Source organism: Sebastes umbrosus, chromosome 13 (genome assembly GCF_015220745.1).
Source record: "Sebastes umbrosus isolate fSebUmb1 chromosome 13, fSebUmb1.pri, whole genome shotgun sequence".
Lineage (NCBI taxonomy): Eukaryota > Metazoa > Chordata > Actinopteri > Perciformes > Sebastidae > Sebastes > Sebastes umbrosus.
The window spans coordinates 21,828,428-21,841,775 of record NC_051281.1 but is presented as its reverse complement, the minus strand read 5'-3'; the positions used below and the strand labels follow the sequence as shown (position 1 = coordinate 21,841,775).

Sequence of the window (13,348 nt, the reverse complement as noted above, 5' to 3'; positions counted from 1 at the left end):
ATCAGCACTGGGCTGTGAGATAAATTGGACATAGTGGCCCTCCCTCTGTATTGCAGGATCACGTGACACACACTGCTGCCCTCCGATGGGACTTTTCCCATACGCAGTCATTACAAAAGGAGCGGATCCAAAACAATCAATTTTTCTGCGCCTGACACAAACACACAGAAATGACTCTTGATTATCAAAATCTGGTCTTTTCAATCCATTAAAATGTGAAAAGTCTAGAAGACCTGTATTATTAGTAAATCATTCCCATAATGCAACTCGATGGTGTCTTTCGATAGACCCTCCCTGTCTGCTATACGCCCACTTCTTTGCAGCTCTACGTCTCCAGTTTGCTTGTGATTGATGTTAATGATTAGGGTAACAATATTAGATATATCACACTACATCTGTTAGATTACATCTTGCAAACAGAGCAAGAAGCAGCTGAAACATGGTTGAAAATAGTATTTGAGAGGTGTCACTGGAGCTGACAGTTCCCAATTTAATTTTTTGACCAAATCATTGAAGGTGGTACCTTCAAGCTCTGTCGTGATGCACATAAGGAGAGGCAGACACAACTATACAAAGCCTAATGACCTGCTGATGTTTTGTGGTTTCTTCTCACTTTTGTAATGGCACCAATCCATAGCCCAAACATGCTGCTCATCTGATGGTTTCCTTTGTGTTTCTGTCTGCACTGATGATTTAATGGCCATCTAAAAGCTTTGGAGAGGGCTGGTATAGAGTCCCTGACCGCACTTAGACAGCTACACATTTCAGACTGCTGGCTTTACGGAAAAATAAGAAGAATAGCAGAACAGTGGTGTATTCCAAAGCAGAGGCTCAAGCTCGGTGATTGTTAGTTTGCACCACCATATCAGATAACTAAATATGCAATTTATCAACAGGAGATTATTCAAATTGTTAAAAGCCATCCAATAATCACTTGTAGCCTTAAAGACCAAAGGTCATGCTTGTATTTACTTAGATTCAACCTAAGGCGACACAAAATCACCTCTAGTCCCCATGTCTCCCCATGCCCATGGCTAACACCTTTGTTTGGATTAGGTAACAGAGTTGCAACTTTGTAAATAAGAAAAAATCATTTTAATCATGCAGCAGACATAATATTTTAGTCCAGATAGTTAAAAGAGCATTTGAGGATTCCAGAAATACGTTTGTTAAACGACCTTCTGGGTTTTCCAAACATCACTGCATATTTATCTTTCAGAGAAACGGATGCTTAGCTCTTTGACTCGTGTGAAACATTAATGCGAATACTCAAGAAGCACAAACTGGGCTACTAACCCTCATACTTAATAATGGCAAATCATTTAAATTCCACACTCAATGCTTTTTGATTTATGATGAATTTAGGAGTACATTATATTCAATTCGGTCTCTGAAATACATGTTTAGAAGCAACTATACTGCATTAGCAATTAATGGCAACACTCAGTTTAAATGCAGGAAGTAGTGTGAGAATTATATAACTGAATAAAAAGGAAGTTGCCAGTTTAGACATTTCTAAACTGGCCACAATCTTTTATAACTGGTATTAGCTGCCTAATCTTCCCAAGCACTAATAGTATATAGTAACCAGCTGAAAAAAAGTTGTCAATTCATGTTTTGCAGATACAATAAGAATATTCTGATACATTGAAGAGAGCTGTTATCATGGCAATATTAAATTTACTCTAAAATGTATCTTGCAAATTCAGAACAGTTGCATATGAATGTAATTTGTAGGGGATACTGTTGATTATCTTACACTGTTTTGTATGTTAAAGACAGCATACTGTATGACAAATGTAGCATTTAATTGCTTCCTGTTCAATTCAATTACTTAGTTATTAATTACTTAGTTAAAGACAAACACACTGACACTCCTAAATAAAAGTTAAAATACATATAAGTGCATTGTAATTGCAAGTGCTAGGTGAGTAGTGGGTGAAGGAGTGGGGGGGTTCCCAGAATTCAAAGAGAGGCCCAGAATCATGGTTTTATGCTAGGATGACAACAGCATGAATTACAAATTTATTAAGTACTCATGTGTACAGTACTTGGTATCTGTCAATCCACTTTACAAAGTGTTTCATACTCAGATTTTGCAAAAGATATGCACATATGCACCACTGCAGCTGGGTAGATTTTGTAGATTATATAGATTATATAGATATTATTGCGTTTTCTGATGTTATTCTATGGAATATATCATTTTGTACCATTAAGTAGTTATTATAATTACAGTTTTCACATCACACATCTGCTCATACACAAGACGTTACATCACCCTCTTCATCAGGATGATAAGCGTTTATGCTCTGTGTTTTGTTCTGATGTTTATAAGCACAGAAGCAGACGAAGGGGGGAGAAGAGGCTTTTTCAAACCACACTCTTGTCTGACTATGCCGGTGTGAGAGGCGTGACGGAGCAAGAGTGAGCACAACACATACAAATACAGCATGACTGCCTGTGTAACTACCCACGTTGTTATGCCTGCCTGCCAGCCAGCATTGTCCAATCTCTGTCTCTATAGAAGATCTTCTGCTGTTCCAGGACATCAACTCACCGAACAAGTCAACCCGAAGAGAACTTAACTGACTAGCCTCACTCTACGTTGAATATCCTGTCTAGAATAGTTTTGAGGTGAGCGATGACAAAGCAGTAGAGCATCGGTCCTTCTCTGCTACTATCACACCCATCTCTCTTGTCTTTGCCCGCCAAGTATCTCAGTGTAATACAATTAGATCTAAATACTGGCTAACAATATTACAGACCATCCGCAGAGCAGGCTACTCTCTCTTTCTCGGAGAAAAATAGCAAGGAAATGAGTCAACATAATCTGAGTGGATTATATTTGTTGTCATAATTTAAAGATCAAATAGATAAAATGTATGTTGTCCATGCAAAGCCTACAGCAGAGGTAAAAACACAACCGCATCCACTGATACAGACTAGGTTCCCTCTTTGGACGAAGGAGATGGAGGCAGGCAACTGTTGCCGTGGAGATGTGGAACACATTAGGTCGCTCGGCAACAGGCCATCACGCACAAGCCAGGGCCACTCCCATGTGTCTCGCATTCTGCCTATCCACCTCTCCAGCTTCATGTGTGGATGGGCTTTCCTGGCACCTGACCAGCCACCGCCAATGACAATAATGTTCCTGCCAAACACCTTCAGGATTTCAGGGAATCTAACACTTATCTTTAATCTTATCCTCAATCTGTTAATTTAATTCAGTAGAGAGTCAAACCAGCTGTAAGGATTTATCAGCGCATACCTGAGGCGGTGACAGTTGCAAATTAAAACTGTCAGTCATGTTTTTCTTATTAATATAAAGAGGAAATATTAGATGTTGATATTTAATTAAAATGATTTAAGTAGTACTGAGAATGTTAGGCATGACTATGCCCCACTAATAAATATTACACCTATTTGTGATTGAACACTGCAACAATTAACATTGTGTGGTGTTATATATTGTGTATTAGAGGCATAAACAATATTTTGTAATGGTTTAACAACAGCCATTCTAATGCATTCTTGACTTTACAATCCCTCTAAACATACTGTGTGTATTAATAATACCCACATATAAATACAGCAATAGCAGCATTACATAGAAGAACAAGTGTAATATTGTGTAACAATTATGCATAGCTTACCTTTGTTCTTGATTTGACTTTTGACTTGACCTTCTGTCGCCTTTTCAGTTTCTTCTTACTCAAAGCCTTCTTTCCCCTGAAAGTATACAGTGATCGCTCAGTATTGCAAAATATACTGTGCGCTTATGCAATGGTTACACTCAAACACATAGCATAAGATTTAAGACATTTTGTTTTATCTTATCACAGGCTTTTATAATACAAATATGATGACGTGAGGAGACACGTTCTTCAAGCCAGAACAAAAACAAATCATCCATCCTTTCATTTGTTTAGGATAACTGGTAAAATCATGAATCCATTCCACGTGTCTTTAATGGTAATTTCACTTTCACTTTCAGCCTACTTCTTATGCAGCTGACATAGCTTGTGTTCTTCCAAGTGCAGTATATCAGACATGTGTAGCAGCAAGGTGTCACGAGATTCAGTCTTACTCATCTTGACAAAGCCCCGAAAGCAAGCAGAAGCTTGGTTCTACAGAACAGAAACTCTCTGAAACTCTCTTTTTATGATAAATTCAACTTACAAAATCAGGCTGACAATGACAAGTGCGAGGGACCAAAAATAGAAAGACTACTAAAATAAGAAAGGCAGTGCATGAATTAGTTATCATTATTACACTCTATTAAATACAGGAAAGCAATGCATCTTAAATTGGCTGTTTTAAAATTGTTAATATAATAATTCTGTACACTTCTTGCTTGAGAAGATGTAATTATTTTTTTTATTTCACTTCTGATCTGTACAGTACTGTAGGTGTACCATCAGGGCTGGAATTTGAAAAAACAAATGTACAGCTTAATACTTGTCATCTGAATATTGATTTCTAATAGATTATCAAAGTAGCTTCAGAATATTCAAACATTTGAGCATACAGTGACAGACTGGGTTACTCTTTACTCGTCAAAATACCAAACTAAATTGAGGCTGACAAAAATGTGATTATTTCACTAACAGATAAACAAATAGAGATTGGTGTCAGATAAGATGGTACAATTGGCACTTTTATGAATGCAACATATTTCACTATCAGATAATAAAAGAAAGATTGATGTCAGCTAAGATAGTAGTTCAAAATAACATCATGGATCACCTGAACGCCTGTTTACCACAGATCAGTGCTATGTACTGCATATCTTATTGATGGTTGCAAGAAAAATGATCACTATTAACTGGATGAAGACTAACCCTCCCACAATTGCTCAATGGTTACAAAAAGTCAAACAGGTGTACATGATGGAATACATGACTGCCAGGGTACTGTACAATTGAAATTGCCTATTTTTAAAAGGAGATGGATGTTAGTTATAGAATACTTTAGTCAGGAATCCTGTACTTAATTGTCTTTGATGTATAGTTTTTGTAGGTATGTATGTGGATGGATGTGTGTGCACTCCATCCATATGCAGCGTTACTTTGTTTTTGTGTACATGTGTGTCAGGTGAGGCCCAGTCTCAAGGCGGTTTTGTTTTGTGATGATTAATTGCCTGTTAATTTGTATTAATGGCAATAAAATAAAATAAAAATAATATCATGGATAGGGTTGAAACACTAATAGCTTTTTTTCTTTTGATCATTTGTATAGACCTATAAATTAAAATTGGTTATGAAAACAATATAACCTTAGACATTTCGACAATATACACTGACCCATGCTTAAAGCAATTGCACATGTCGATGTGTCCTTGAGCAAGACACTTAACCCCAAATTGCTCCTGAAGGCATAGCCATCGGTGTGTGAATGAGTATTTAGATTAGATCCTGATGGGCAAAGTTGGCACCTGTATGGCAGCCTCTGCCATCAGTGTATGAATGTGTGTGTGAATGAGTGAATGCTGACATGTAGTGTAAAGAGCTTTGAATGGTCGGAAGACTAGAAAAGCGCTATATAAAAGCAAGTCCATTTACCATTTACAAATATCAACAAATCAAACCCTTGTGCACAATCTTCACCTTATTTCACTATCAGATAAACAAATACAGATTGGTGTCAGATAAGATAATACAATCTGCACTTTTATGTATGCAACATATTTCACTATCAGATAAACAAAGAAAGATTGATGTCAGCTAAGATGGTAGTTCAAAATAACATCATGGATAGGGTTGAAATTGTTTTTTTTCTTGCTCATTTGTATAGACCTATAAATTAAAATTGGCTATGAAAACAATATAATCTTTGACATTTTCAACAATATATACTGACCCATGCTTAAAGTACATGGGGGAAGGGGGTGAGAATAACAGTTTGTGAGGGAGGATGCTGCAATGATGGTAGTTCAAAATAACATCATGGATAGGGTTGAAATAGTTTTTTCTAGATCATTTGTATAGACCTATAAATTAAAATTGGTTATGAAAACAATATAATCTTAGACATTTTCAACAATATATACTAAACCATGTTTTAAAGCAAATTGTACATGGGTACAGGGGGTGAGAATAACACATCAGTTTGTGAGGGAGGATGCTGCAATGATCCAGCTACTCACTCTACAACCTGACTGACTGAATGACGTAACTGTATTACCCGCTGCTTATGCCAGAAAAGCAAATGAGTTCATCCACCTCCCAACAACATCCTCACCCATTACATGTTTACAACGTTTTAGGGCCATGTTGTGTATAAATGAATGAATAGTTTAAACATATAATGTGGTCACTACCAGCTCCAGGTTTCTTGAATAACAGATATCTGTGTCAACGTTTAGAGAGATAAGGGCTGGATAGCAACAGTGACGCTGTTGGGCCTATAGATACACAGCTCACTACATCACATTATATCACATTATTAAGTGAAATATGGTGACAACACAAGCAGAGACTATTTAAAAACACAATAAAAATAGAGTTTGTTTCCGTTTAGCTGAGCTGGGTAGTGGCTGTTGCTCCAAACAGATTGCTGTTATGACAGTTAGCAGCTAGTTAGCCGGCTAGCTTTGGATATATAAAGCTCTTCTTCTTCTTCTTCCAGATGTTATTAGCCGAGGTAGGGATTTGTTTTTATTATTTCAGCGTGTCAATGTTTAGTAGCGAAAACACACAATGTCCAGAGCACCCTGGGGTGCAAAAACCACTCGAGCAAAGGGTTGAACTAACGTTAGCTTAGCTTAGTTAGCTCCGACAAGCTAAGGAAGTCAAAATGCTAACTAGCAAAGCAGCCACATTAATGAGCTCCAGGTGTTTTATATATAGATAACATCTGGTTAAAACAATGACTTATATGATAAAAGATCAAGAGACGTGATAAACTATAAGTTATCTAGGTGTAGCTGGTGTTAATTGAGAGTTAATGTTAGCTTGTTAGCTCCAGTTAGCTCCCACTGGATGACAGATATGTGTGTTTTAGCTCCACTCACCTTCCTTGGTTGATCCCCTGCTCTTTATCGTTGATGGCTGTGGTGTAAATCCGTCTGTACCTCTCAGCCAGAGCTCGTCCTGAGAGTAAAAGCTGGTACCGAGTCCGACAGTCCGACTGGGCTCCTCCGGCTGTCGGACAAGAAGATCCCCCCATCCCTGAACCGATGGTGGAGAGCTCTGCTCCGGCTCCAGACACGACCCTGACACCCATCGAGGGCGATGAGGAGGAGGGCAGGATCCCTCCACCTCCTCCGGCTCCAACACCACCACCTCCAACACCGACACCTCCACCGGCGGCCGCTGCAGCAGCAGCAGCAGCAGCACACATCATCGTCTTTTTGGAGAACAATGCATAAATCACACAAAAGAGAGCACAGCTAGATCATCATCTAGCCATCAGATGTGCAATCCACCTCCTTGGCATTAAATCCGTCACATTATTTTGATTCCAAGGTGCAGAAATAGACAACAAATTAAGCATCCACTGGTCGCAGATTGTGTAGCTGGTGGTGGTGGTGGTGGTGCAGCTATACGGGTCTTCCGATCCCCGGTTACACAGCGTCACAACACGGTGCTCTGTCTCTCCAGAGATAATAGATAGATCTTCTCTCAAGCCATAACAGGGTTTTCCGTGTTAAAATAAGCAAGAACAGGAGGAGTTTAATTTCCAAGAATCGCCTTGTCGTGTTTGGGTTTTATTCGTTCCTTAAATGTTTCTTCTTGACCCCAGAGAGGCAGCACCCTCAGTTGGGCTGCCATCTTAGCTCCATCATCATCATCATCCCTCCTCCTCCTCCTCCTCCTCCTCCTCCCTGGCTGAGGGCTGCAGAGCTAGCATGCCGGGATATTCTCATACACGACTATGCTATCATTGATTAATTACCTCCCTGTGTATATATACATATATTCTAATGCATTGTTCTGTATTCAAACACATGTTAATACCGTGGAAGTGAATGTTAAAGGATAGAGCCATATATAGTCTATATTGCAGTGTGTACAGTAGGAAACTGGACATTTAATTTGCAGAGGTCCATCTATACAAGGGCCCCTCCCAGTTTGATGTAAAATTGGCACACCTTTTAAAGCAATGAAATGCTATGAAGTCGACAAAAAAAAACACTGAAGCTTTTATTTTGTTAAGGCTGCTTTGACTTTATAGCTCATCATTCTCTGCTATTATCATTTACAATCCATTTACTACTGTTCCATAATAAATAGCAGCTATAGGACCATCACTATTGGTATTCCCTCTCCAGTGATTCCCTCTCTTTATTACAAACACATATTAATACAGTGGAAGTGAATGTTAAAAGACAGAGCCGTATTATAGGCTAGATATTGCACAGTGTTTACAGTTTGAAACTGGACATTTAATTTACAGAGGTCCATCTATACTAGGGCCCTCCCCCTCCCAGTTTGATCTAAAATTGGCACACTTTTTAAATGTTATTTTTTTATTTATTTAACCTTTTTTTAGTCCCATTGAGATTAAGAACCTCTTTTCCAAGGGAGACCTGGCCAAGATGCTCAGCAGCAAGAACACAAAGCTGCAGACACATTGACACAAATAGAGATAAAATACAATTCACAAACACTAAAAGCACTCAAATTGCATTAAAAGAGAACTATCTAAAGACAAAAGCGATGAAATGCTATGTAGTCGACAAAAAAAAACACTGAAGCTTTTATTTTGTTAAGGCTGCTTTGACTTTACAGCTCATCATTCTCTGCTATTATCATTTACAATCCATTTACTACTGTTCCATAATAAATAGCAGCTATAGGACCATCACTATTGGTATTCCCTCTCCAGTGATTTCCCTCTCTTTATTACAAACACATGTTAATACAGTGGAAGTGAATGTTAAAAGATAGAGCCGTATTATAGGCTATATTGCACAGTGTGTACAGTTTGAAACTGGACATTTAATTTGCAGAGGTCCATTTATACTAGGGCCCCTCCCCCTCCCAGTTTGATCTAAAATTGGCACACTTTTTAAATGTTATTTTTTTATTTATTTAACCTATTTTTAGTCCCATTGAGATTAAGAACCTCTTTTCCAAGGGAGACCTGGCCAAGATGGTCAGCAGCAAGAACACAAAGCTGCAGACACATTGACACAAATAGAGATAAAATACAATTCACAAACACTAAAAGCACTCAAATTGCATTAAAAGAGAACTATCTAAAGACAAAAGCGATGAAATGCTATGTAGTCGACAAAAAAAAACACTGAAGCTTTTATTTTGTTAAGGCTGCTTTGACTTTACAGCTCATCATTCTCTGCTATTATCATTTACAATCCATTTACTACTGTTCCATAATAAATAGCAGCTATAGGACCATCACTATTGGTATTCCCTCTCCAGTGATTCCCTCTCTTTATTACAAACACATATTAATACAGTGGAAGTGAATGTTAAAAGATAGAGCCGTATTATAGGCTAGATATTGCACAGTGTGTACAGTTTGAAACTGGACATTTAATTTGCAGAGGTCCATTTATACTAGGGCCCCTCCCAGTTTGATCTAAAATTGGCACACTTTTTAAATGTTATTTTTTTATTTATTTAACCTTTTTTTAGTCCCATTGAGATTAAGAACCTCTTTTCCAAGGGAGACCTGGCCAAGATGGTCAGCAGCAAGAACACAAAGCTGCAGACACATTGACACAAATAGAGATAAAATACAATTCACAAACACTAAAAGCACTCAAATTGCATTAAAAGAGAACTATCTAAAGACAAAAGCGATGAAATGCTATGTAGTCGACAAAAAAAAACACTGAAGCTTTTATTTTGATAAGGCTGCTTTGACTTTATAGCTCATCATTATCTGCTATTATCATTTACAATCCATTTACTACTGTTCCATAATAAATAGCAGCTATAGGACCATCACTATTGGTATTCCCTCTCCAGTGATTCCCTCTCTTTATTACAAACACATATTAATACAGTGGAAGTGAATGTTAAAAGATAGAGCCATATTATAGGCTAGATATTGCACAGTGTGTACAGTTTGAAACTGGACATTTAATTTGCAGAGGTCCATTTATACTAGGGCCCCTCCCAGTTTGATCTAAAATTGGCACACTTTTTAAATTTTATTTTTTTATTTATTTAACCTATTTTTAGTCCCATTGAGATTAAGAACCTCTTTTCCAAGGGAGACCTGGCCAAGATGGTCAGCAGCAAGAACACAAAGCTGCAGACACATTGACACAAATAGAGATAAAATATAATTCACAAACACTAAAAGCACTAAAATTTGCATTAAAAGAGAACTATCTAAAGACAAAAGCGATGAAATGCTATGTAGTCGCCAAAAAAAAAACACTGAAGCTTCTGTTTGACCTTTAAAACTGTTTTATTTTATTTTGTTAAGGCTGCTTTGACTTTACAGCTCATCATTCTCTGCTATTATCATTTACAATCCATTTACTACTGTTCCATACTAAATAGCAAGCTAGGACCATCATACTTCCCTCTCCAGTGTGTCCACTGTGTAACTGTGAAATGGTACCATTTGATCATGCAGTTTGCACAAGGATTGCAGCCATCCTCTTAGTGGTACAGTGGATGAATATACTATAATGTGGCTCACAATTGGCAAGATAGTAGATGCACTATGTGTTTATTAATGCCTAAAAATCAAATTGCATAGGAATACTGAAGTGTCTCAGTGATTCAGCATGCACAGTATGATGATAGTAATACTTGTGTTTTTTTAACCTCTCACAGGGGCAACACAAGGAGGAGCAGGAATGCTGAAGGGCAGAAAACACTGGGAGACGCTGTGTGTGGGGTAACATCAGTCAGTACGGCAGTGAAGGCCGATACAAATTGCAATGCAAAGGTGGACACAGAGAACAGGTGAAGGCAGTGCATATTTCACAGAGATGTACATGATCGATTACATGTGTAATCCGTATTCTTCATGTTTATAATCTATCTATAATTTTGTCACCCTGACTACTGTAATTGTATTATGTTGGTCTATTCTGTACACACCACATCTATTGCATGTCTGTCCGTCCTGGGAGAGGGATCCCTCCTTTGTTGCTCTTCCTGAGGTTTCTTACATTTGTTTTACCTGTTAGGCGGTTTTGGGGGGGTAGTTTTAATAATATCTGAACCGAGGGTCATTTGCTGTACAGATTGTAAAGCCCCTTTAGGAAAATTTGTGATATTGGGCTTGATTTAACTTGTATTTAGCAAGTATATTTCCAAAATGCTACTGAATCTGTCTAATGTCAAAGTTCAATTTAATGTCATCTTTTTTTAAAAGGTGGTATAAATGTAGGTACATGTGGATGTGCATGCACATTTATTGAGAGAGAGAGAAATAGAGAAAGAAATTTGCACAGGCCCTAGTGGTGTTTTATTGGCTGCCAGGCATTGCAATGGCCCAATGACAAGCGAGGGGTCGGTCTACAGTCTCTTCTCATAGCAACCCAGGAAGCATTCAGAGATTATCATGCGCAGTATCAGGGTGCCAGCATGTATCAGTGATGACATCTGACTCTTAACACAATAATTTACCATCATAAAACGGAGGGATTGTCATGTGATTTCAGTATGAAATATTGGAAGTGAAAAGCAGCTCAGTTGTAGTGTGTTGTAAAAGTCGATTGTAGATAAAAAAAAACTGCTGACATTCGTTGGCCCTCCTTTGAGGTCTTTAGGTAGAAGGATATAAAAAGATTTGGCATTGAATTGTGCAGCCTGAAGATGCAGCCGCATCCAGAGCTCTGCTCGTTTAACCCCTTGGTTGCCTCAGCTCTGTCCTGTTAGCACGAATGGAGTGGATGGGATATCTAGGCCAAGATGATGCTATAGGTCAGGAAAGAGCAAGCATGAGATGAACTGGTGGAGATGAAATCCAGTTGGTATACATACACACATCCAGGAAGTGGGATAAAAAAAAAGTCCAGATAGGTTGTTGGAATGATATGAAAGTGTGCCAATGTCATCAGTTGTCATGGCAAAACAACTCTTACTGCTTCAGTTCAGAAATATTGGAGATGTTCACAAGTAAAAGCAAAATGATTGAGTCAGTTTCGGGGGGGGTTTCTATGGAAATGCCTTTTTGTGTGTGACTTTCTCATATTCACCACAGGTTGTGCTCATTCCTGCTACTTTGACTAACTGAGTGTAAAATGATCAGGGAACGTATTGCCTCAGGCAGCTTGTTATATTTATCTACTTTACAGTTTTTCTCATTCACTTTGGCTCAATTCTTGAATGACAATATTTTTTTCTCCAAAACAATAAGTTTAAATCTCTAAACAATTAGTTTGTTTTTCACAACAGATTTTAATTTCTCATTCATTCAAGCAGATTGCATGTGTTTTGGCACATGTGTAGAAGAGTAAGTACAATAACCACTCACACATGGCAGGTTGATCAAAACTGATGAAATTGTCGTACTCTTCACAACTTCTAAACACTTTTTCATCGTTTGATCCTTCACATGCAAAATGATCCATTCAATTAGCAAAATCTGTCAGGCATACATCAGACGATGAGGTACAATTTCTTGTTTGAAACTAGGGTACCGCAGGTTTTTTCATTGTTGCAGGGTTGTTGTTTTTTTTTGGCATAGATGTCATTTTGTGGCAAAATTTCATTTCATAGTATGACTTTATATGAAAGATCAAAGTTGAATTTGCTGTTTACAGTACATGTAACACATTGCTACACAAATAAATGTACTGTATACACACACATGTGCATATCCCTTTTCTGTGTAGCTACTACAGTATTGACTTTTCCCAGTAAACATTGACCTACTGTTGAAATGGGAATCTAAAAAGCTCTGTGCGATACACAATAGCATTCAGCTAGACAGAACTGACATTCTGGTACAGTAGAGTAAGCAGTCAGTGTAAAAAAAAAAAAAAAAAAGTAGAACACAGAGATTTGTATACAGTTTTTCTCAATTGCTTTGGCTAATTTTTCTTAACTTTCTCTAAACTGTAAGTACAATTGTCACAACTGTTTCATGGGACATTACAACTCTATTGCATGTTTGCAAAAGGTAGTAACTCACCCAAAACATTTAATTCATGCTTCAAAACCTAATTATTGTGTCAGTAAGTTGACCAATGCCACCAAAAGGAAAAGTTGTTTTGTCATGGTGTGAGCCGTACTGGTCAGAATGTTTAGATGTTGTTTCACCACAGCACTCAACCCTGGAAATGTTTCTCATATACTGTTTTGTTCTACTTTTTTATTGACACTGACTGCTTACTGTAGGCCTACGATACAAGAATGTCAGTTCTGTCTAGCTGAATGCTGTTGTGTATCGCACGGAACTTTTTAGA

At 37.9% G+C, this 13,348-nt stretch overlaps 1 protein-coding gene and 2 long non-coding RNA genes across 24 annotated transcripts in view; 2 read left to right on the top strand and 1 right to left on the bottom strand.

The window, feature by feature from the left end:
- The window catches only part of mycbp2 (MYC binding protein 2), a 77,763-nt gene extending 69,900 nt beyond the window's left edge, over positions 1-7,863 (bottom strand). For 6 of the 22 annotated variants that reach the window (XM_037789568.1, XM_037789576.1, XM_037789582.1 and 3 more), the window contains exons 1-2: positions 7,016-7,860; positions 3,657-3,732 (exon numbers count right to left, since the gene is read on the bottom strand). In XM_037789568.1, the coding sequence (XP_037645496.1) occupies positions 3,657-3,732; positions 7,016-7,347 (408 nt within the window). In that variant the 5' untranslated portion in view covers positions 7,348-7,860. Of the gene's footprint in view, positions 1-3,656; positions 3,733-7,015 lie in introns of all 22 variants that reach the window. The other 16 variants (XM_037789575.1, XM_037789580.1, XM_037789581.1 and 13 more) reach the window with 6 other exon arrangements.
- LOC119500107 lies at positions 5,498-11,670 on the top strand. The gene is made up of 3 exons (XR_005209545.1): positions 5,498-6,645; positions 10,776-11,047; positions 11,189-11,670. It is a non-coding gene; the product is annotated as an uncharacterized LOC119500107 (long non-coding RNA).
- On the top strand, positions 8,982-9,369 carry LOC119500108. Its single transcript, XR_005209546.1, has 2 exons — positions 8,982-9,021; positions 9,219-9,369. It is a non-coding gene; the product is annotated as an uncharacterized LOC119500108 (long non-coding RNA).
- Positions 11,671-13,348: the final 1,678 nt, after the last annotated feature.